Here is a 24,815-nt window from a genome sequence, read left to right on the forward strand (position 1 = left end):
GCCAGAATGTCAATAAAATGGGTACACCCAACTACATTACAGGCCTTTATAAGGCCTCTGCAATTCAACGCACTAAAGTGCTTTCACAAGAGCTTACAAGTTCCATCAGTGGGTTTCTGTATTCTCCCTGTATGCACAGGCTGTAGGTGGGAAACATTGGGGAAACGCTGAAAGCAAATATCTATGTGTACACATAGGACATGGGGCCTGATTCAGAGCCGCTCGCTATTTGCGGTCGTTCGTTCAAAAACAAGGGGTGGCTATTCAAATGATCCGTTCGCAAATTGCAGTCTGTTCACACCTCTAAGTCTGAACGAGCGCGCAAAACATACGCTCGTTTATTTGATAAAAACGCCCCCTGGCCGCTCGCACCATACGTCATGTCCGCTATTTATTAGATTAATCGAGTACATCGTACAGCGTCTGAACTGCTCGCTATTCTTGTGGTTGGTTTTTTCAACCGCTATTTTGCGAGCAGTTCTGAGTTAAAAAAAACCAAGTGACGTGGTCATTGACGCTGCTATTTTAATTATGCACACCCATAAAACGCCCGTTTTGACCTTTAAGCACGCCTGCATTCGAATTCCACTCCCCCGTTTTCAAGCACCTTCCCCTGTTACCACCCACATACGCCTCATTCTGTCACTCAAAATAGCAGGCACTCGCTATATAGCGTACAAACGATTTTCGGCCGCACTGACTGGTTCGCGCATGCGTACTAAAAACCGTATGCATGCGCAGATGTGCGAACATCGCTCGGAACGAGCGTACTGCCGCTAGCGAGCGGCTCTGAATGAGGGCCATGATTCTGAGTTAGACGTAGAGGGGTCTGTGTTTGCGTCTTTTCCCACAGTTGCGTCTGGGATTCTGCACATATAGGGCCTGATTCAGACCCACTCGCGAGCCGCTGTCCGCTCGCAAGTGGGTCGATGGTCTGCACTGAGCATGCGCACGACGGAGGGAGCTCCGTTGTGCGCATGCGCCAGACACGACGAGCGAAGGACTTTCCTTCGCTCGTTGTGTCCGATCAAAGGGGGCGTGCTGTCAATGTTGATTGACAGCACGCCCCCTTTGGTGGGCGTGCCGGGGGCGTGCCTCCCTGACGGGGGCGTTCCCACGGGAACGCCTCCCGTCAGAAGCCGGCCCACTGACATCACTAGTGATGTCAGTGGGAGTGATTTTGGCTCTGATAGAGCCAAAATCACTCCGGAGCTTGCGGTTGAAAACCTCAACCGCAGGCTCCGGCTCGCAATTTCGATGGTCGTGATGGTCACGACCATCGCGGCCATCAAAATGCACGCTCGTATAGCCTGTGGGTGGTGACCCACAGCTATACGAGCGTCCAGGAGGACGCTCCATGAAAATGGAGCCCGGCCCTCATGCAGAGCGTGCGCTCTGCTCAGAGCGTACGGCTCTGAATGAGGGCCATAGTTCATGTTTTTCAACCGCGTATGCGTCTAAGTAGCTTAAAAGTCGCAAAGCGCCTGCCTCCTGCGGTGCGTATGCACAGAGTCGCAGTAGCAATTGATACCCACTGATACAGAAATGTTCCTTGGAGGTGGCTATTCAGGCGCACGGAGATGCACCGCCTTACAGACGTGTTATAGTAGAGAGGCGGGTGTTTTGCATAACTGGTTGCAAACTGAGCATCTGATTCAGCAGTGGATGGAATTGCAAGGTCGCATTCAAGGGGCCTTGTTGCAATTCTGTCCTTATAAAATTCAAATACTGCAGGAGGCGTCTGAAGAGAAGAGACGCCTCCTGTCAGCGCCTGCGATCCCAGCGCTGTGACCGAGGTCACAGCCTGAGATCACCATCACAACCATCTGTCATGATGTTGTGCTGTGCGCTTATGCAGGCTGGCTTGCAAGGCCAGGAAATGTGCGCCCATGGATGCAGACTCTGGCTGCGTCTCTCCTGGAAAATGGTGGTGACGCGCCCCCTCTTCCGGGAACGCTAGCAGCCCCGCAAACGTCTCTGCCTGTCAATCAATGAAATTGTGGGCAGTGAGGTTATGCAGGAGGGTGGGGGAGATGATCAGCTCAGTCTTAGACATTTTAAGAAATCGCTGGGACATCCAGGAAGAGAGAGCAGAGAGACAGTTGGAGATACGAGTGAGGAGAGAGGGGGAGAGATCAGGGGAGGAAAGGTAGATCTGAGTATCATCAGAATAGAGATGATAATCGAGGTCAAAAGAGCTGATGAGTTCATCTAGAGAGGACGTATAGAGGGAGAATAGAAGAGGTCCAAGAACAGAACCTTGGGGAACACCTACTGTAAGAAGTTTCTGTGGGGGAAGAGGAATCATGAGAGGAAACAGAGAAGGATCGGTCAGAGAGGTAGGAGGATTGCCAGGAGAGGGCAGTGTCACTTAGACCAAGGGAGTGAAGGATTTGCAGAAGTAGAGAGTGGTCTACAGTGTTGAAAGCAGCAGAGAGGTCAAGGAGAATGAGCAGAGAGTAGTGGTCCTTGGATTTAGTAGCAAGGAGGTCGTTGCTGACTTTTGTGAGGGCAGTTTCAGTGGAGCTGAGAGGACGGAAGCCAGATTGAAAAGGGTCAAGGAGGGAGTGGGAGGAAAGAAAGGTGGTAAGGTGGCTGTAAACAATATGCTCAAGGAGTTTGGAGGCAAAAGGGAGGAGAGAGATGGGTCAGTAGTTGGCGAGAGGAGGAGGGGGGAGACCGGATTAGGTTTTTATGGTGGATAAGGATTGTACATAGGGCCTGATCCAGAGCTGAACGCTCTGACCAGAGCGCTCGCTCTGAAAGGGCCCTCCTCCATGAAAATGGAGCGGCCTCCTGGCCGCTCGTATAGCTGTGGGTGACCACCCACAGCATATGCGAGCGGCCAAAAAGATGGTCGCGATGGTCTTGACCATCGCGACCATCGGACTTGCGACGGAGACCCTGCGGTAGGGTCTCCCTGCCACAAGCCCTGGAGTGATTTTGGCTCTATCAGAGCCAAAATCACTCCCACTGACATCACTAGTGATGTCAGTGGGGCCGGCTTCAGACGGAAGGCGTTCCCATGGGAACTCCCTATGTTGTGCGCATGCGCAGTGGGGAACATCGACACGCTTGCGAGCGTCCTGACGCTCACGAGCGGGTCTGAATGAGCCCCATAGCTCACAGGCACTAAAGCAGAATAGGTGAATGCAATTCTGTGTCTCTCCTCCGTATCCCGAAGAGCTCAGGACAGTGCGGAAGGCCTGGGATAATAGCTGTCGGTTTCATCAGAGGAAATTAGGGCTTTGCAACTCCTCATTTGTGTCATGTTCCCATGGTTCTCTCCATCTCCCCTTTTACATTTCTGGAGTCTATTCCCATAAAACTGTCATGGCCTGGCTAAGAGTTTCATGCGATCTTGGTGCCCTAAAACAGTAGGTGTCAGAACTGCAGTTTTATGTGGGTGTATTTAGATATGCACATACCTCCCAACCATCCCACCTGCAGGCCTCAGTGCCGCCAGAGGCTGGGGTGGGGGGGGGGGTGAAGGCTAGGAGGTTGCATGTGGCATCCATACCTTGGAGAGAGAGGCCTGGGGCCAGCCAGCAGCTCTGGAAGAAATGGGCATACCTCCAGCCTGACGGGCAAAGTAGGAAGGCATGGCGTGCAGCCCCTACCCTACTGTGAAATGCAATGGGGACTCACTTCTTTGAAATTGCTAGCAAAATAGGGCCCAAAAAAACTTTATGGCCCACACCCCTGGGAACAATCAGCCATGTGCCGAATAACGCTGGTGCGCTTCCTACCACCCCTGGGATGGTGACTGCCAGTGTAACATCTGAAAGTCAAAATTAGATGGCGAACAGTTATGGAACTACAAGTCTCAGCAGGGCCTGCCCTCCAGTGACTGCTTGGGCATGCTATTTCTACTGGTTATTGTGCCATTACCATCAGCAATTATTCATAACCCCTGTTCTACGGGAAGGTAACCCCTGTGGATAACCATCAAGGTCAGGACCTGGAGATCCTCCCAAATTCATCAGCACCAGGGCCGTAACTAGGGTAGTGCGACCAGTGCCATGGCACAGGGCACCGCAGGGCAGGGGGCGCTGTTTGGGCCTGTCACTTATCCTGATTATTATCATTCTCACTTGTAGCTTCCTCTTCTTTTATCCCCAGCATCTCCTGGCCTCCCCTATCTCTTCCCTGGCCCTTCCCCATGAGGACATGGCCCTTTTTCAGGTGCACTATATTATGTCCCTATTTAAAAAAATGGGGGGGGGGTGCCAATGCTCTCTCTGGCACAGGGCACCAAAAAGTCTAGTTACGGCTCTGATCTGCACTGTCCCCATTTTAACAACGGGACAATCAGCAAGTGTACTTGTGTGGCACGAATTGTCCAATACACCTTCCCTTAGATTAATATACTTATAGCTAGAGGTTGTGGCTAAATTCTCTGTGCTGCTGAGCTGTGTCAGGTCTTTGTGTGCCTGATTCTGAGATATGTCAATTGCCGGAGACTCAGCTGAGAGTATATGCATGTATCAGCCCCTCTGCTGGGGTACAAGCCTGCGTCTGACTGAGCAAGGACTGAGACATCCACTTTAGGCGTCTCTGCAGACTGGGTGTGGATTAACAGATAGTAAAAAGGTTGACAGTGTCTAGATAGACACCAGATGTTAGATAGTCAATAGGTCGACAAGTACAAATGGTCGGTAAAAATGGTCAACAGGGTCAAAAGGTTGACACGAAAATGGTCGACACAAAAATGCTCAACTCCTGTTTTGTTTTTCATCCCTAATCTTCACCCTACCCTCCCTACTGATGCTTACCATCGGGGTAGGTGCCTAACCCTAAACCTCTGGTAAGTGCCTAACCCTAATCGTCCCTTCTAGTGCCTAACCCTAAACCTCTGGTAAGTGCCTAACCCTCCCTCCTGGTGCCTAACCCTCCAGCAAGTGCCTAACCCTAATCGTCCCTTCTAGTGCCTAACCCTAAACCTCTGGTAAGTGCCTAACCCTCCCTCCTGGTGCCTAACCCTCCAGCAAGTGCCTAACCCTAAATATAAAAATAAAGAAATCATGGGTAGAATAGACCATTTTTTTTGGTGTCAACACTTTTTCATGTCGACCTTTTGACCCTTTTGACATTCAGTGTCGACCTTTTGTCCATATCAACCTTTTTCCCCAGTCGACCTATTGACTGTCTAACTTCTGGGGCCAAATGTACTAGGGTGAGAGGTTAGAACATGTGAGAGTTTAGCAGTGAGCCCTCACATTGGGGGAGTTTTATCTTCAAAATGGGAAAACATCTGGATGAGAGTTTATATCGTGAGAGTGTTTTTGAGTCTGAAAAACATGAAAGTTTTCTCTGTTGCTTAGTTCATTGTTGACCTTTTTACTGTCTATCTATAGTCTATCTAACCGTAACCCTGCAGACTGTAACACCCCCGGCACCATGGCCCACGCCATCAACACTTGCAGCCCTATGGAGGGTGGCGTTTCTCCTCTGTGTGCGTACACTCGCGCATGCTCCGTTGGAGTTTTCAGAAATTTTCCCGCATGCACACTTGCAAATAAATCGCTCAACTACGTAAATATCAGCATCGCCTGTGGCTCAGAATCAGGCCCTGATTTGGGAAAGAGGAGTAGGAAGCACCCACGGGGCTAGAGCCCAGTCTGTTGTTCACCAGGACAGACAGGTGCACAAACTTTATACTAAGTTCTCTCCAATAGTTGTCACAGGCTCAGCCTATGACAGGAATCAGGCCACAAGAACACGGCGGAGGGGATTAATCAATCTGTGGTCTCTGTTATGTTCCAGTCCGGGAATGGACAATTCCAGTAAGTATATTAAATTCTCCTTTTACTCATAGTTTATCATTAAGGCATATCCTCCTCATGCAGATTGCCCACGGCACTTTCCTTGGCCCCGAAGAAAGTAGCGGTGCACAAAATATGCTTTGCTCATGCATGCTGTGGATCATAACCGGGTCACCCATTAGGCAAGCTAGGCCCCTGCCTAATGTCCTTTGAAGTCTGCAGGGCCCAGATTAACCTAACCCTTTTTTTAATGTTTTTCGAGTTAAAATAAATAAAAATCAGCGCCAGGAGGAAAGCCCAAATCAGTATGGTACCTCAACTGGGCCCTATTGGGTCTTAGGGCCTGACTCTCCATAGATCGCAATACTGCGTACGCACGCAGTTCGACTGCGATAGCAAGCCAATCCACTGCGATCGCAATGCAAACTCAGGACCGCATAAGAGTGTCCACATTACCATACACCATACCTCCCAACTGTCCCGCTTCCAGCGGGACAGTCCCGTTTTTCTGGAACTGTCCTGCTGTCCCACCTGCGGGCTGCAGTGTCCCGCGGTGGGGGGAAGTTGGGAGAGCACAACGTTGCAGAGCAGCTTGTGTGCAGAAGGAGAACAGATGCTGTGCGCATGCGCACGGCAACTGTTCTCTTCTGTACGGAGAGCCTGGGGGCTGCCCAGCATCTCGGAGAGTGCTGGGCACGCCCCCAAAGTGACAAAGACGGGTGAAGCCGCGAGACTCCACACCGGTTTTTGTTGACTCCGCCCCTTTTCAGGAAGCCACGCCCCCTTTTCCGCCTTAGGCACGCACCCTGTCCCTCTTTCCCGTTTGGAAATGTTGGGAGGTATGCCATACGCACATCCATAATGCTTAGCAGAATAGTGAAACCATCGGTACAATCGAGTACCATTGGACCCATACGCACACCTGCACAAGCCCTGACATTACTCAGAATTTGCTAAGAGCCACGCACGCTATGACACCTCACACTGCGTATGGCTTTGCAGTGGATAATTTATGCACGCCCCTGAAACAGTGGCCCTGATTTAGAGCCGGACGCTCTGACAGAGCGCTCACTCTGAATCAGGCCCATCCTTCCTGATTTTAGAATGGCCTCCTGGCCGCTCGCATAGCTGTGGGTGACCACCCACAGCTATAGCGAGCGGCCAAAAAGATGGTCACGATGGTCAAGACCATCGCGACCATCGGGCTTGCGACGAGACCCTTGTGGTAGGGTCTCGTTGCCGCAAGCCCTGGAGTGCTTTTGGCTCTATCAGAGCAGAGAGCACTCCCACTGACATCACTTGTGATGTCAGTGGGGCCGGCCCCAGATGGTAGGCGTTCCCATGGGAACGCCTCCGTCTGGCCAGCCATGCCCCCGGCACACCCACCAAAGGGGGTGTGCTGTCACTCACCATCGACAGCATGCCCCCTTTGTAGCGAGACCCATAGCGACGGCTTACCCGTCGCTATCCGGGTCTCGCGGATGCGCATGACGGAGCCGGGTCCGTCGTGCGCATACGCACTGGCCCAACATCGACCCACTTGCGAGCCCTGAATCAGGCCCAGTGTGCGAAGGCTCTAGCACGCCAGCGTTTGGCCGCCCCCCTCCCCCCGTCACCACCCACAAACGGTACTTCGCATGGGCCGGTTTGCGCAAGCGCTCTGTGATGCATACGCATGCACAGAATGCAACAACCGGCCAAATGCGTGTGTATTAGCAACTGCGATCCAAGCTGAATCAGGCATTTAATCTGGCTCTGCACAGTTCAACCCTTGATATGGCAAGCATCGTAAAGTCCAAGTAATAAATGAATGAATCGCATTATATTTTCATCTACTTGTGAATTTTGAGACAGCTCAGTGCAATGAAAACATGAAATTCGATGTTGATTGTCGGCATTGCTGCCGCATAAAGGGTAAAAGAAATATGTAAATACTACTGCGTTAATATGAAATGCAGATTTTATTTATGGCTCAAAGTGTAGCTAATAGTATATAACATGAGTACAATCTGATTATAACTTTGCCTCCCCACCCCACAGGTGTTATAACATATGATCAACATGTATGACCTACAATTGTATGTTATCTGATTGTTTCATTATTGGTGTATGGCGCTGCAGACACCTTGGTGCACCCTAAACATTTACAGGATAATAATAATATGCTCTTTCAATTAACTGAGCATAAAGCAACCTCTATATCTATGTGTGGCACAACAGCTGCTGTGGAACTACATATCTCAGCATGCCCTGCCACAGTTCTAGCATGCCCTAACAGCAAAGCAGTGCCAGGGCAGGCTGAGATGTATAGTTCCACACGTGGCCTAAACCCTGCTCTATAGCTTTAAGAAGGATCACACAGAGCCTGTGTTTCCACAAAAGTAGGGACTGCACTGACTGTGGTGGACTGATAGTGAGAGAGCTTGGCATGGCAGAGCTGTTTACATTACAACCCAGTAACCAAAGCAGGTCAGGTGACCACACAATTCTATCCAATCATCTCTCAGGGCTTTGTCTCCATGACTGACAGCCTAAGCTCCAATAGGGACCAAACAATTCAACATGACGCTCAGACGCTGTCCAATCGCAACGCGCGCACAGCCATGAGCGACCAATAACAGCACGGCGCCCGGAATCTGCCTCCTTGGGCTGTTTTCCTGCAGCAACAGAGAGGAGACATGTTAGCCAGGAGGCGGGAGCTTCAGTCAGCCAATCAGTTCTTTGGTTGAAGTGAGCGACAGGGGTAGGCCACCAATCAGAGTGGTGCTGTGGGCCTGGGCGTCTGTCAGCGCTTCCTGTTTCCTCTGACTGGCTGGGAGTCAGGAAGCTGCCAGCACTGTAATAACACACCGCTGGGTGCAGCACAGATAGCAGCCGCGGCTCTGTACCCAACATGGCCGGGATCAAAGGTACCGTGCTCCCCAGTCTCACCCACTGGCCTATGTGTCACCACACTCCTGCACGGCTACTGCTTCCCCTGTGCACAACGTAACACCTGTATATCCCCTAATCTACACAATGTAACATACAGATACCCCCCTAATCTACACAATGTAACAATACAGATACCCCCCTAATCTACACAATGTAACAATACAGATACCCCCCTAATCTACACAAAGTAACACACACATACCCCCTAATCTACACAATGTAACAATACAGATATCCCCCTAATCTACACAAAGTAACACACACATACCCCCTAATCTACACAAAGTAACACCTATATACCCCCTAATCTACACAAAGTAACACACACATACCCCCTAATCTACACAATGTAACACCTATATATCCCCTAATCTACACAAAGTAACATACAGATACCCCCCTAATCTACACAAAGTAACACACACATACCCCCTAATCTACACAATGTAACAATACAGATATCCCCCTAATCTACACAAAGTAACACACACATACCCCCTAATCTACACAAAGTAACACCTATATACCCCCTAATCTACACAAAGTAACACACACATACCCCTAATCTACACAACGTAACACCTGTATATCCCCTAATCTACACAATGTAACACACACATACCCCCTAATCTACACCACGTAACACCTATATATCCCCTAATCTACACAATGTAACAATACAGATACCCCCCTAATCTACACAATGTAACACACACATACCCCATAATCTACACAATGTAACAATACAGATACCCCCCTAATCTACACAAAGTAACACACACATACCCCTAATCTACACAACGTAACACCTGTATATCCCCTAATCTACACAACGTAACACCTGTATATCCCCTAATCTACACAACGTAACACCTGTATATCCCCTAATCTACACAACGTAACACCTGTATATCCCCTAATCTACACAAAGTAACATACAGATACCCCCTAATCTACACAAAGTAACACACACACACACATACCCCCTAATCTACACAAAGTAACACACACACACATACCCCCTAATCTACACAATGTAACACTAAGATAATCCCCCTAATCTACACAAAGTAACACACACATACCCCCTAATCTACACAATGTAACATACAGATATCCCCCTAATCTACACAACGTAACACCTGCATATCCCCTAATCTACACAATGTAACACAAATATAATCCCCCTAATCTACACAAAGTAACACACACACATACCCCTAATCTACACAATGTAACATACAGATATCCCCCTAATCTACACAATGTAACACTCAGCTGTTACACAAATCTACACAATATAACACACAGCTATCCCCTAATCTACACAATGTAACATACAGATATCCCCCTAATCTACACAATGTAACACAAATATAATCCCCCTAATCTACACAAAGTAACACACACACACATACCCCTAATCTACACAATGTAACATACAGATATCCCCCTAATCTACACAATGTAACATACAGATATCCCCCTAATCTACACAAAGTAACACTCAGCTGTTACACAAATCTACACAATATAACACACAGCTATCCCCTAATATACACAAAGTAACACACACATGCCCCCTAATCTGCACACAGTAACACAGCTACCCCTAATCTACACAATGTAACACAGCCACCCCCTAATCTACACATCACACCACACAGCTCTCCCCCTAATCTACACATCACACCACACAGCTCTCCCCCTAATCTACACATCACACCACACAGCTCTCCCCCTAATCTACACATCACACCACACAGCTCTCCCCCTAATCTACACATCATACCACACAGCTCTCCCCCTAATCTACACATCATACCACACAGCTCTCCCCCTAATCTACACATCACACCACACAGCTCTCCCCCTAATCTACACAGCATACCACACAGCTCTCCCCCTAATCTACACATCACACCACACAGCTCTCCCCCTAATCTACACATCATACCACACAGCTCTCCCCCTAATCTACACATCACACCACACAGCTCTCCCCCTAATCTACACATCATACCACACAGCTCTCCCCCTAATCTACACATCATACCACACAGCTCTCCCCCTAATCTACACATCACACCACACAGCTCTCCCCCTAATCTACACATCATACCACACAGCTCTCCCCCTAATCTACACATCATACCACACAGCTCTCCCCCTAATCTACACATCACACCACACAGCTCTCCCCCCTAATCTACACATCATACCACACAGCTCTCCCCCTAATCTACACATCACACCACACAGCTATCCCCTAATCTACACATCACACCACACAGCTATCCCCTAATCTACACATCATACCACACAGCTCTCCCCCTAATCTACACATCATACCACACAGCTCTCCCCCTAATCTACACATCATACCACACAGCTCTCTCCGTAATCTACACATCACACCACACAGCTCTCCCCCTAATCTACACATCATACCACACAGCTCTCCCCCTAATCTACACATCATACCACACAACTCTCCCCTAATCTACACATCATACCACACAGCTCTCTCCGTAATCTACACATCACACCACACAGCTATCCCCTAATCTACACATCACACCACACAGCTCTCCCCTAATCTACACATCATACCACAGAGCTCTCCCCCTAATCTACACATCATACCACACAGCTCTCCCCTAATCTACACATCATACCACACAGCTATCCCCCTAATCTACACATCACACCACACAGCTATCCCCTAATCTACACATCACACCACACAGCTCTCCCCTAATCTACACATCACACCACACAGCTCTCCCCCTAATCTACACATCATACCACACAGCTCTCCCCCTAATCTACACATCATACCACACAGCTCTCCCCCTAATCTACACATCACACCACACAGCTCTCTCCTAATCTACACATCACACCACACAGCTCTCCCCCTAATCTACACATCACACCACACAGCTCTCCCCTAATCTACACATCATACCACACAGCTCTCCCCTAATCTACACATCACACCACACAGCTCTCCCCCTAATCTACACATCATACCACACAGCTCTCCCCTAATCTACACATCATACCACACAGCTCTCCCCCTAATCTACACATCACACCACACAGCTCTCCCCCTAATCTACACATCACACCACACAGCTCTCCCCTAATCTACACATCATACCACACAGCTCTCCCCTAATCTACACATCATACCACACAGCTCTCCCCTAATCTACACATCATACCACACAGCTCTCCCCTAATCTACACATCATACCACACAGCTCTCCCCCTAATCTACACATCACACCACACAGCTCTCCCCTAATCTACACATCATACCACACAGCTCTCCCCCTAATCTACACATCACACCACACAGCTCTCCCCCTAATCTACACATCATACCACACAGCTCTCCCCTAATCTACACATCACACCACACAGCTCTCCCCCTAATCTACACATCACACCACACAGCTCTCCCCCTAATCTACACATCATACCACACAGCTCTCCCCTAATCTACACATCACACCACACAGCTCTCCCCCTAATCTACATCATACCACACAGCTCTCCCCTAATCTACACATCATACCACACAGCTCTCCCCCTAATCTACACATCACACCACACAGCTCTCCCCTAATCTACACATCACACCACACAGCTCTCCCCCTAATCTACACATCATACCACACAGCTCTCCCCCTAATCTACACATCATACCACACAGCTCTCCTCCTAATCTACACATCACACCACACAGCTCTCCCCCTAATCTACACATCATACCACACAGCTCTCCCCTAATCTACACATCATACCACACAGCTCTCCCCCTAATCTACACATCACACCACACAGCTCTCCCCCTAATCTACACATCACACCACACAGCTCTCCCCCTAATCTACACATCATACCACACAGCTCTCCCCTAATCTACACATCATACCACACAGCTCTCCCCCTAATCTACACATCATACCACACAGCTCTCCCCTAATCTACACATCATACCACACAGCTCTCCCCCTAATCTACACATCATACCACACAGCTCTCCCCTAATCTACACATCATACCACACAGCTCTCCCCCTAATCTACACATCACACCACACAGCTCTCCCCCTAATCTACACATCACACCACACAGCTCTCCCCCTAATCTACACATCATACCACACAGCTCTCCCCTAATCTACACATCATACCACACAGCTCTCCCCCTAATCTACACATCATACCACACAGCTCTCCCCCTAATCTACACATCATACCACACAGCTCTCCCCCTAATCTACACATCACACCACACAGCTCTCCCCTAATCTACACATCATACCACACAGCTCTCCCCTAATCTACACATCATACCACACAGCTCTCCCCCTAATCTACACATCATACCACACAGCTCTCCCCCTAATCTACACATCACACCACACAGCTCTCCCCCTAATCTACACATCACACCACACAGCTCTCCCCCTAATCTACACATCACACCACACAGCTCTCCCCTAATCTACACATCATACCACACAGCTCTCCCCTAATCTACACATCATACCACACAGCTCTCCCCTAATCTACACATCATACCACACAGCTCTCCCCTAATCTACACATCACACCACACAGCTATCCCCATAATCTACACATCACACCACACAGCTCTCCCCTAATCTACACATCACACCTGACAGCTCTCCCCCTAATCTACACATCATACCACACAGCTCTCCCCCTAATCTACACATCATACCACACAGCTCTCCCCCTAATCTACACATCATACCACACAGCTCTCCCCCTAATCTACACATCATACCACACAGCTCTCCCCCTAATCTACACATCGTCCCACACAGCTCTCCCCCTAATCTACACATCATACCACACAGCTCTCCTCCTAATCTACACATCATACCACACAGCTCTCCTCCTAATCTACACATCATACCACACAGCTCTCCCCCTAATCTACCCATCATACCACACAGCTCTCCCCTAATCTACACATCATACCACACAGCTCTCCCCCTAATCTACACATCATACCACACAGCTCTCCCCCCTAATCTACACATCATACCACACAGCTCTCCCCCCTAATCTACACATCATACCACACAGCTCTCCCCCCTAATCTACACATCATACCACACAGCTCTCCCCCTAATCTACACATCATACCACACAGCTCTCCCCTAATCTACACATCATACCACACAGCTCTCTCCTAATCTACACATCATACCACACAGCTCTCCCCTAATCTACACATCATACCACACAGCTCTCCCCTAATCTACACATCATACCACACAGCTCTCCCCCTAATCTACACATCATACCACACAGCTCTCCCCTAATCTACACATCATACCACACAGCTCTCCCCCTAATCTACACATCATACCACACAGCTCTCCCCTAATCTACACATCATACCACACAGCTCTCCCCTAATCTACACATCATACCACACAGCTCTCCCCCTAATCTACACATCATACCACACAGCTCTCCCCCTAATCTACACATCATACCACACAGCTCTCCCCCTAATCTACACATCACACCACACAGCTCTCCCCCTAATCTACACATCACACCACACAGCTCTCCCCTAATCTACACATCACACCTGACAGCTCTCCCCCTAATCTACACATCATACCACACAGCTATCCCCATAATCTACACATCACACCACACAGCTCTCCCCTAATCTACACATCACACCTGACAGCTCTCCCCCTAATCTACACATCATACCACACAGCTCTCCCCCTAATCTACACATCATACCACACAGCTCTCCCCCTAATCTACACATCATACCACACAGCTCTCCCCCTAATCTACACATCATACCACACAGCTCTCCCCCTAATCTACACATCATACCACACAGCTCTCCCCCTAATCTACACATCGTCCCACACAGCTCTCCCCCTAATCTACACATCATACCACACAGCTCTCCTCCTAATCTACACATCATACCACACAGCTCTCCCCCTAATCTACCCATCATACCACACAGCTCTCCCCTAATCTACACATCATACCACACAGCTCTCCCCCTAATCTACACATCATACCACACAGCTCTCCCCCCTAATCTACACGTCATACCACACAGCTCTCCCCCCTAATCTACACATCATACCACACAGCTCTCCCCCCTAATCTACACATCATACCACACAGCTCTCCCCCTAATCTACACATCATACCACACAGCTCTCCCCCCTAATCTACACATCACACCACACAGCTCTCCCCCTAATCTACACATCACACCACACAGCTCTCCCCCTAATCTACACATCACACCACACAGCTCTCCCCTAATCTACACATCATACCACACAGCTCTCCCCTAATCTACACATCACACCACACAGCTCTCCCCCTAATCTACACATCACACCACACAGCTCTCCCCTAATCTACACATCACACCACACAGCTCTCCCCTAATCTACACATCATACCACACAGCTCTCCCCCTAATCTACACATCATACCACACAGCTCTCCCCCTAATCTACACAGCATACCACACAGCTCTCCCCCTAATCTACACATCACACCACACAGCTCTCTCCTAATCTACACATCACACCACACATCTCTCCCCCCTAATCTACACATCATACCACACAGCTCTCCCCCTAATCTACACATCACACCACACAGCTCTCCCCCCTAATCTACACATCGTACCACACAGCTCTCCCCCTAATCTACACATCGTACCACACAGCTCTCCCCCTAATCTACACATCATACCACACAGCTCTCCCCTAATCTACACATCATACCACACAGCTCTCCCCCTAATCTATATAATACCATACAGCTATCCCCCTAATCTATATAATACCATACAGCTATCCCTATAATCTATATAATACCACACAGCTCTCCCCCTAATCTACACATCATACCACACAGCTCTCCCCTAATCTACACATCATACCACACAGCTCTCCCCCTAATCTATATAATACCATACAGCTATCCCCCTAATCTATATAATACCATACAGCTATCCCTATAATCTATATAATACCATACAGCTATCCCCATAATCTATATAATACCACACAGCTATCCCCATAATCTATATAATACCACACAGCTCTCCCCCTAATCTACACATCATACCACACAGCTCTCCCCTAATCTACACATCACACCACACAGCTCTCCCCCTAATCTACACATCACACCACACAGCTCTCCCCTAATCTACACATCACACCACACTGCTCTCCCCCTAATCTACACATCATACCACACAGCTCTCCCCCTAATCTACACATCACACCACACAGCTCTCCCCTAATCTACACATCATACCACACAGCTCTCCCCCTAATCTACACATCATACCACACAGCTCTCCCCCTAATCTACACATCATACCACACAGCTCTCCCCCTAATCTACACAGCATACCACACAGCTCTCCCCCTAATCTACACATCACACCACACAGCTCTCTCCTAATCTACACATCACACCACACATCTCTCCCCCCTAATCTACACATCATACCACACAGCTCTCCCCCTAATCTACACATCACACCACACAGCTCTCCCCCCTAATCTACACATCGTACCACACAGCTCTCCCCCTAATCTACACATCGTACCACACAGCTCTCCCCTAATCTACACATCATACCACACAGCTCTCCCCTAATCTACACATCATACCACACAGCTCTCCCCCTAATCTATATAATACCATACAGCTATCCCCCTAATCTATATAATACCATACAGCTATCCCTATAATCTATATAATACCACACAGCTCTCCCCCTAATCTACACATCATACCACACAGCTCTCCCCTAATCTACACATCATACCACACAGCTCTCCCCCTAATCTATATAATACCATACAGCTATCCCCCTAATCTATATAATACCATACAGCTATCCCTATAATCTATATAATACCATACAGCTATCCCCATAATCTATATAATACCACACAGCTATCCCCATAATCTATATAATACCACACAGCTCTCCCCCTAATCTACACATCATACCACACAGCTCTCCCCCTAATCTACACATCACACCACACAGCTCTCCCCATAATCTACACATCACACCACACAGCTCTCCCCTAATCTACACATCATACCACACAGCTCTCCCCCTAATCTACACATCATACCACACAGCTCTCCCCCTAATCTACACATCACACCACACAGCTCTCCCCCTAATCTACACATCACACCACACAGCTCTCCCCTAATCTACACATCATACCACACAGCTCTCCTCCTAATCTACACATCATACCACACAGCTCTCCCCTAATCTACACATCATACCACACAGCTCTCCCCCTAATCTACACATCATACCACACAGCTCTCCCCCTAATCTACACATCACACCACACAGCTCTCCCCCTAATCTACACATCACACCACACAGCTCTCCCCTAATCTACACATCATACCACACAGCTCTCCTCCTAATCTACACATCACACCACACAGCTCACCCCCTAATCTACACATCACACCACACAGCTCTCCCCCTAATCTACACATCACACCACACAGCTCTCCCCCTAATCTACACATCATACCACACAGCTCTCCCCCTAATCTACACATCATACCACACAGCTCTCCCCTAATCTACACATCATACCACACAGCTCTCCCGCTAATCTACACATCATACCACACAGCTCTCCCCTAATCTACACATCATACCACACAGCTCTCCCCTAATCTACACATCATACCACACAGCTCTCCCCCTAATCTACACATCATACCACACAGCTCTCCCCCTAATCTACACATCATACCACACAGCTCTCCCCTAATCTACACATCATACCACACAGCTCTCTCCTAATCTACATCATACCACACAGCTCTCCCCTAATCTACACATCATACCACACAGCTCTCTCCTAATCTACATCATACCACACAGCTCTCCCCTAATCTACACATCACACCACACAGCTATCCCCATAATCTACACATCACACAGCTCTCCCCCTAATCTACACATCACACCTGACAGCTCTCCCCCTAATCTACACATCATACCACACAGCTCTCCCCCTAATCTACACATCATACCACACAGCTCTCCCCCTAATCTACACATCATACCACACAGCTCTCCCCCTAATCTACACATCATACCACACAGCTCTCCCCCTAATCTACACATCATACCACACAGCTCTCCCCCTAATCTACACATCGTCCCACACAGCTCTCCCCCTAATCTACACATCATACCACACAGCTCTCCTCCTAATCTACACATCATACCACACAGCTCTCCCCCTAATCTACCCATCATACCACACAGCTCTCCCCTAATCTACACATCATACCACACAGCTCTCCCCCTAATCTACACATCATACCACACAGCTCTCCCCCCTAATCTACACGTCATACCACACAGCTCTCCCCCCTAATCTACACATCATACCACACAGCTCTCCCCCCTAATCTACACATCATACCACACAGCTCTCCCCCTAATCTACACATCATACCACACAGCTCTCCCCCCTAATCTACACATCACACCACACAGCTCTCCCCCTAATCTACACATCACACCACACAGCTCTCCCCCTAATCTACACATCACACCACACAGCTCTCCCCTAATCTACACATCATACCACACAGCTCTCCCCTAATCTACACATCACACCACACAGCTCTCCCCCTAATCTACACATCACACCACACAGCTCTCCCCTAATCTACACATCACACCACACAGCTCTCCCCTAATCTACACATCATACCACACAGCTCTCCCCCTAATCTACACATCATACCACACAGCTCTCCCCCTAATCTACACAGCATACCACACAGCTCTCCCCCTAATCTACACATCACACCACACAGCTCTCTCCTAATCTACACATCACACCACACATCTCTCCCCCCTAATCTACACATCATACCACACAGCTCTCCCCCTAATCTACACATCACACCACACAGCTCTCCCCCCTAATCTACACATCGTACCACACAGCTCTCCCCCTAATCTACACATCGTACCACACAGCTCTCCCCCTAATCTACACATCATACCACACAGCTCTCCCCTAATCTACACATCATACCACACAGCTCTCCCCCTAATCTATATAATACCATACAGCTATCCCCCTAATCTATATAATACCATACAGCTATCCCTATAATCTATATAATACCACACAGCTCTCCCCCTAATCTACACATCATACCACACAGCTCTCCCCTAATCTACACATCATACCACACAGCTCTCCCCCTAATCTATATAATACCATACAGCTATCCCCCTAATCTATATAATACCATACAGCTATCCCTATAATCTATATAATACCATACAGCTATCCCCATAATCTATATAATACCACACAGCTATCCCCATAATCTATATAATACCACACAGCTCTCCCCCTAATCTACACATCATACCACACAGCTCTCCCCTAATCTACACATCACACCACACAGCTCTCCCCCTAATCTACACATCACACCACACAGCTCTCCCCTAATCTACACATCACACCACACTGCTCTCCCCCTAATCTACACATCATACCACACAGCTCTCCCCCTAATCTACACATCACACCACACAGCTCTCCCCTAATCTACACATCATACCACACAGCTCTCCCCCTAATCTACACATCATACCACACAGCTCTCCCCCTAATCTACACATCATACCACACAGCTCTCCCCCTAATCTACACAGCATACCACACAGCTCTCCCCCTAATCTACACATCACACCACACAGCTCTCTCCTAATCTACACATCACACCACACATCTCTCCCCCCTAATCTACACATCATACCACACAGCTCTCCCCCTAATCTACACATCACACCACACAGCTCTCCCCCCTAATCTACACATCGTACCACACAGCTCTCCCCCTAATCTACACATCGTACCACACAGCTCTCCCCTAATCTACACATCATACCACACAGCTCTCCCCTAATCTACACATCATACCACACAGCTCTCCCCCTAATCTATATAATACCATACAGCTATCCCCCTAATCTATATAATACCATACAGCTATCCCTATAATCTATATAATACCACACAGCTCTCCCCCTAATCTACACATCATACCACACAGCTCTCCCCTAATCTACACATCATACCACACAGCTCTCCCCCTAATCTATATAATACCATACAGCTATCCCCCTAATCTATATAATACCATACAGCTATCCCTATAATCTATATAATACCATACAGCTATCCCCATAATCTATATAATACCACACAGCTATCCCCATAATCTATATAATACCACACAGCTCTCCCCCTAATCTACACATCATACCACACAGCTCTCCCCCTAATCTACACATCACACCACACAGCTCTCCCCATAATCTACACATCACACCACACAGCTCTCCCCTAATCTACACATCATACCACACAGCTCTCCCCCTAATCTACACATCATACCACACAGCTCTCCCCCTAATCTACACATCACACCACACAGCTCTCCCCCTAATCTACACATCACACCACACAGCTCTCCCCTAATCTACACATCATACCACACAGCTCTCCTCCTAATCTACACATCATACCACACAGCTCTCCCCTAATCTACACATCATACCACACAGCTCTCCCCCTAATCTACACATCATACCACACAGCTCTCCCCCTAATCTACACATCACACCACACAGCTCTCCCCCTAATCTACACATCACACCACACAGCTCTCCCCTAATCTACACATCATACCACACAGCTCTCCTCCTAATCTACACATCACACCACACAGCTCACCCCCTAATCTACACATCACACCACACAGCTCTCCCCCTAATCTACACATCACACCACACAGCTCTCCCCCTAATCTACACATCATACCACACAGCTCTCCCCCTAATCTACACATCATACCACACAGCTCTCCCCTAATCTACACATCATACCACACAGCTCTCCCGCTAATCTACACATCATACCACACAGCTCTCCCCTAATCTACACATCATACCACACAGCTCTCCCCTAATCTACACATCATACCACACAGCTCTCCCCCTAATCTACACATCATACCACACAGCTCTCCCCCTAATCTACACATCATACCACACAGCTCTCCCCTAATCTACACATCATACCACACAGCTCTCTCCTAATCTACATCATACCACACAGCTCTCCCCTAATCTACACATCATACCACACAGCTCTCTCCTAATCTACATCATACCACACAGCTCTCCCCTAATCTACACATCACACCACACAGCTATCCCCATAATCTACACATCACACCACACAGCTATCCCCATAATCTACACATCACACAGCTCTCCCCCTAATCTACACAGCATACCACACAGCTCTCCCCCTAATCTACACATCACACCACACAGCTCTCCCCCCTAATCTACACATCGTACCACACAGCTCTCCCCCTAATCTACACAGCATACCACACAGCTCTCCCCCTAATCTACACATCACACCACACAGCTCTCCCCCTAATGTACACATCACACCACACAGCTCTCCCCCTAATCTACACATCATACCACACAGCTCTCCCCCTAATCTACACATCATACCACACAGCTCTCCCCATAATCTACACATCATACCACACAGCTATCCCCATAATCTACACATCATACCACACAGCTCTCCCCCTAATCTACACATCATACCACACAGCTCTCCCCCTAATCTACACATCACACCACACAGCTCTCCTCCTAATCTACACATCATACCACACAGCTCTCCCCTAATCTACATATCACACCACACAGCTCTCTCCTAATCTACACATCACACCACACAGCTCTCCCCCTAATCTACACATCATACCACACAGCTCTCCCCTAATCTACACATCACACCACACAGCTCTCCCCCTAATCTACACATCACACCACACAGCTCTCCTCCTAATCTACACATCATACCACACAGCTCTCCCCCTAATCTACACAGCATACCACACAGCTCTCCCCCTAATCTACACATCACACCACACAGCTCTCCCCCTAATGTACACATCACACCACACAGCTCTCCCCCTAATCTACACATCATACCACACAGCTCTCCCCCTAATCTACACATCATACCACACAGCTCTCCCCATAATCTACACATCATACCACACAGCTCTCCCCCTAATCTACACATCATACCACACAGCTCTCCCCCTAATCTACACATCATACCACACAGCTCTCCTCCTAATCTACACATCACACCACACAGCTCTCCCCCTAATCTACACATCACACCACACAGCTCTCCTCCTAATCTACACATCATACCACACAGCTCTCCCCTAATCTACACATCACACCACACAGCTCTCTCCTAATCTACACATCACACCACACAGCTCTCCCCCTAATCTACACATCACACCACACAGCTCTCCCCTAATCTACACATCACACCACACAGCTCTCTCCTAATCTACACATCACACCACACAGCTCTCATCCTAATCTACACATCATACCACACAGCTCTCCCCTAATCTACACATCACACCACACAGCTCTCTCCTAATCTACACATCACACCACACAGCTCTCCTCCTAATCTACACATCATACCACACAGCTCTCCCCCTAATCTACACATCACACCATACAGCTCTCCCCTAATCTACACATCACACCACACAGCTCTCTCCTAATCTACACATCATACCACACAGCTCTCCCCTTAATCTACACATCACACCACACAGCTCTCCCCTAATCTACACATCATACCACACAGCTCTCCTCCTAATCTACACATCACACCACACAGCTCTCCCCATAATCTACACATCATACCACACAGCTCTCCCCCTAATCTACACATCATACCACACAGCTCTCCCCCTAATCTACACATCATACCACACAGCTCTCCCCCTAATCTACACATCACACAGCTTTCCCCCTAATCTACACATCACACCACACAGCTCTCTCCTAATCTACACATCACACCACACAGCTCTCCCCTAATCTACACATCACACCACACAGCTCTCTCCTAATCTACACATCACACCACACAGCTCTCCCCTTAATCTACACATCACACCACACAGCTCTCCCCTAATCTACAAATCACACCACACAGCTCTCCCCTAATCTACACATCACACCACACAGCTCTCCCCATAATCTACACATCATACCACACAGCTCTCCCCCTAATCTACACATCATACCACACAGCTCTCCCCCTAATCTACACATCACACCACACAGCTCTCCCCCCTAATCTACACATCATACCACACAGCTCTCCCCTAATCTACACATCATACCACACAGCTCTCCCCCTAATCTACACATCACACCACACAGCTCTCCCCTAATCTACACATCATACCACACAGCTCTCCCCCTAATCTACACATCACACCACACAGCTCTCCCCCCTAATCTACACATCACACCACACAGCTCTCCCCCTAATCTACATATCATACCACACAGCTCTCCCCTAATCTACACATCATACCACACAGCTCTCCCCTAATCTACACATCACACCACACAGCTCTCCCCCTAATCTACACATCATACCACACAGCTCTCCCCTAATCTACACATCATACCACACAGCTCTCCCCTAATCTACACATCACACCACACAGCTCTCCCCCTAATCTACACAGCATACCACACAGCTCTCCCCTAATCTACACATCACACCACACAGCTCTCCCCCTAATCTACACATCACACCACACAGCTCTCCCCCTAATCTACACAGCATACCACACAGCTCTCCCCTAATCTACACATCATACCACACAGCTCTCCCCTAATCTACACATCACACCACACAGCTCTCCCCCTAATCTACACAGCATACCACACAGCTCTCCCCTAATCTACACATCATACCACACAGCTCTCCCCTAATCTACACATCACACCACACAGCTCTCCCCCTAATCTACACAGCATACCACACAGCTCTCCCCTCATCTACACATCATACCACACAGCTCTCCTCCTAATCTACACATCACACCACACAGCTCTCCCCCTAATCTACACATCATACCACACAGCTCTCCCCTAATCTACACATCACACCACACAGCTCTCCTCCTAATCTACAAATCACACCACACAGCTCTCCCCTAATCTACACATCACACCACACAGCTATCCCCATAATCTACACATCATACCACACAGCTCTCCCCCTAATCTACACATCACACCATACAGCTCTCCCCTAATCTACACATCATACCACCCAGCTCTCCCCCTAATCTACACATCATACCACACAGCTCTTCCCCCTAATCTACACATCACACCATACAGCTCTCCCCTAATCTACACATCACACCACACAGCTCTCCCCCTAATCTACACATCATACCACACAGCTCTCCTCCTAATCTACACATCACACCACACAGCTCTCCCCCTAATCTACACATCATACCACACAGCTCTCCTCCTAATCTACACATCATACCACACAGCTCTCCCCCTAATCTACACATCATACCACACAGCTCTCCCCTAATCTACACATCATACCACACAGCTCTCCCCCTAATCTACACATCATACCACACAGCTCTACCCCTAATCTACACATCACACCACACAGCTCTCCCCCTAATCTACACATCACACCACACAGCTCTCCCCCCTAATCTACACATCATACCACACAGCTCTCCCCTAATCTACACATCACACCACACAGCTCTCCCCTAATCTACACATCATACCACACAGCTCTCCCCCCTAATCTACACATCATACCACACAGCTCTCCCCCCTAATCTACACATCATACCACACAGCTCTCCCCTAATCTACATATCATACCACACAGCTCTCCCCCTAATCTACACATCATACCACACAGCTCTCCCCCTAATCTACACATCATACCACACAGCTCTCCCCTAATCTACACATCATACCACACAGCTCTCCCCTAATCTACACATCATACCACACAGCTCTCCCCCTAATGTACACAGCTATCCC

At 48.5% G+C, this 24,815-nt stretch overlaps 1 protein-coding gene across 1 annotated transcript in view; it reads left to right on the plus strand.

Annotated features, from left to right (window-relative positions):
* The first annotated feature begins 8,543 nt into the window (after window positions 1–8,543).
* Window positions 8,544–24,815, plus strand: part of LEPROT (leptin receptor overlapping transcript) — a 52,059-nt gene continuing 35,787 nt past the window's right edge. The window contains exon 1 of the mRNA XM_088442379.1: window positions 8,544–8,674. Coding sequence (XP_088298505.1) covers window positions 8,659–8,674 — 16 coding nt within the window. The 5' untranslated portion in view covers window positions 8,544–8,658. The remainder of the gene's footprint in view (window positions 8,675–24,815) is intronic.

Source organism: Taudactylus pleione, unplaced genomic scaffold (assembly GCF_031769625.1).
Source record: "Taudactylus pleione unplaced genomic scaffold, aTauple2 ptg000310l, whole genome shotgun sequence".
Classification (NCBI taxonomy): Eukaryota; Metazoa; Chordata; class Amphibia; order Anura; family Myobatrachidae; genus Taudactylus; species Taudactylus pleione.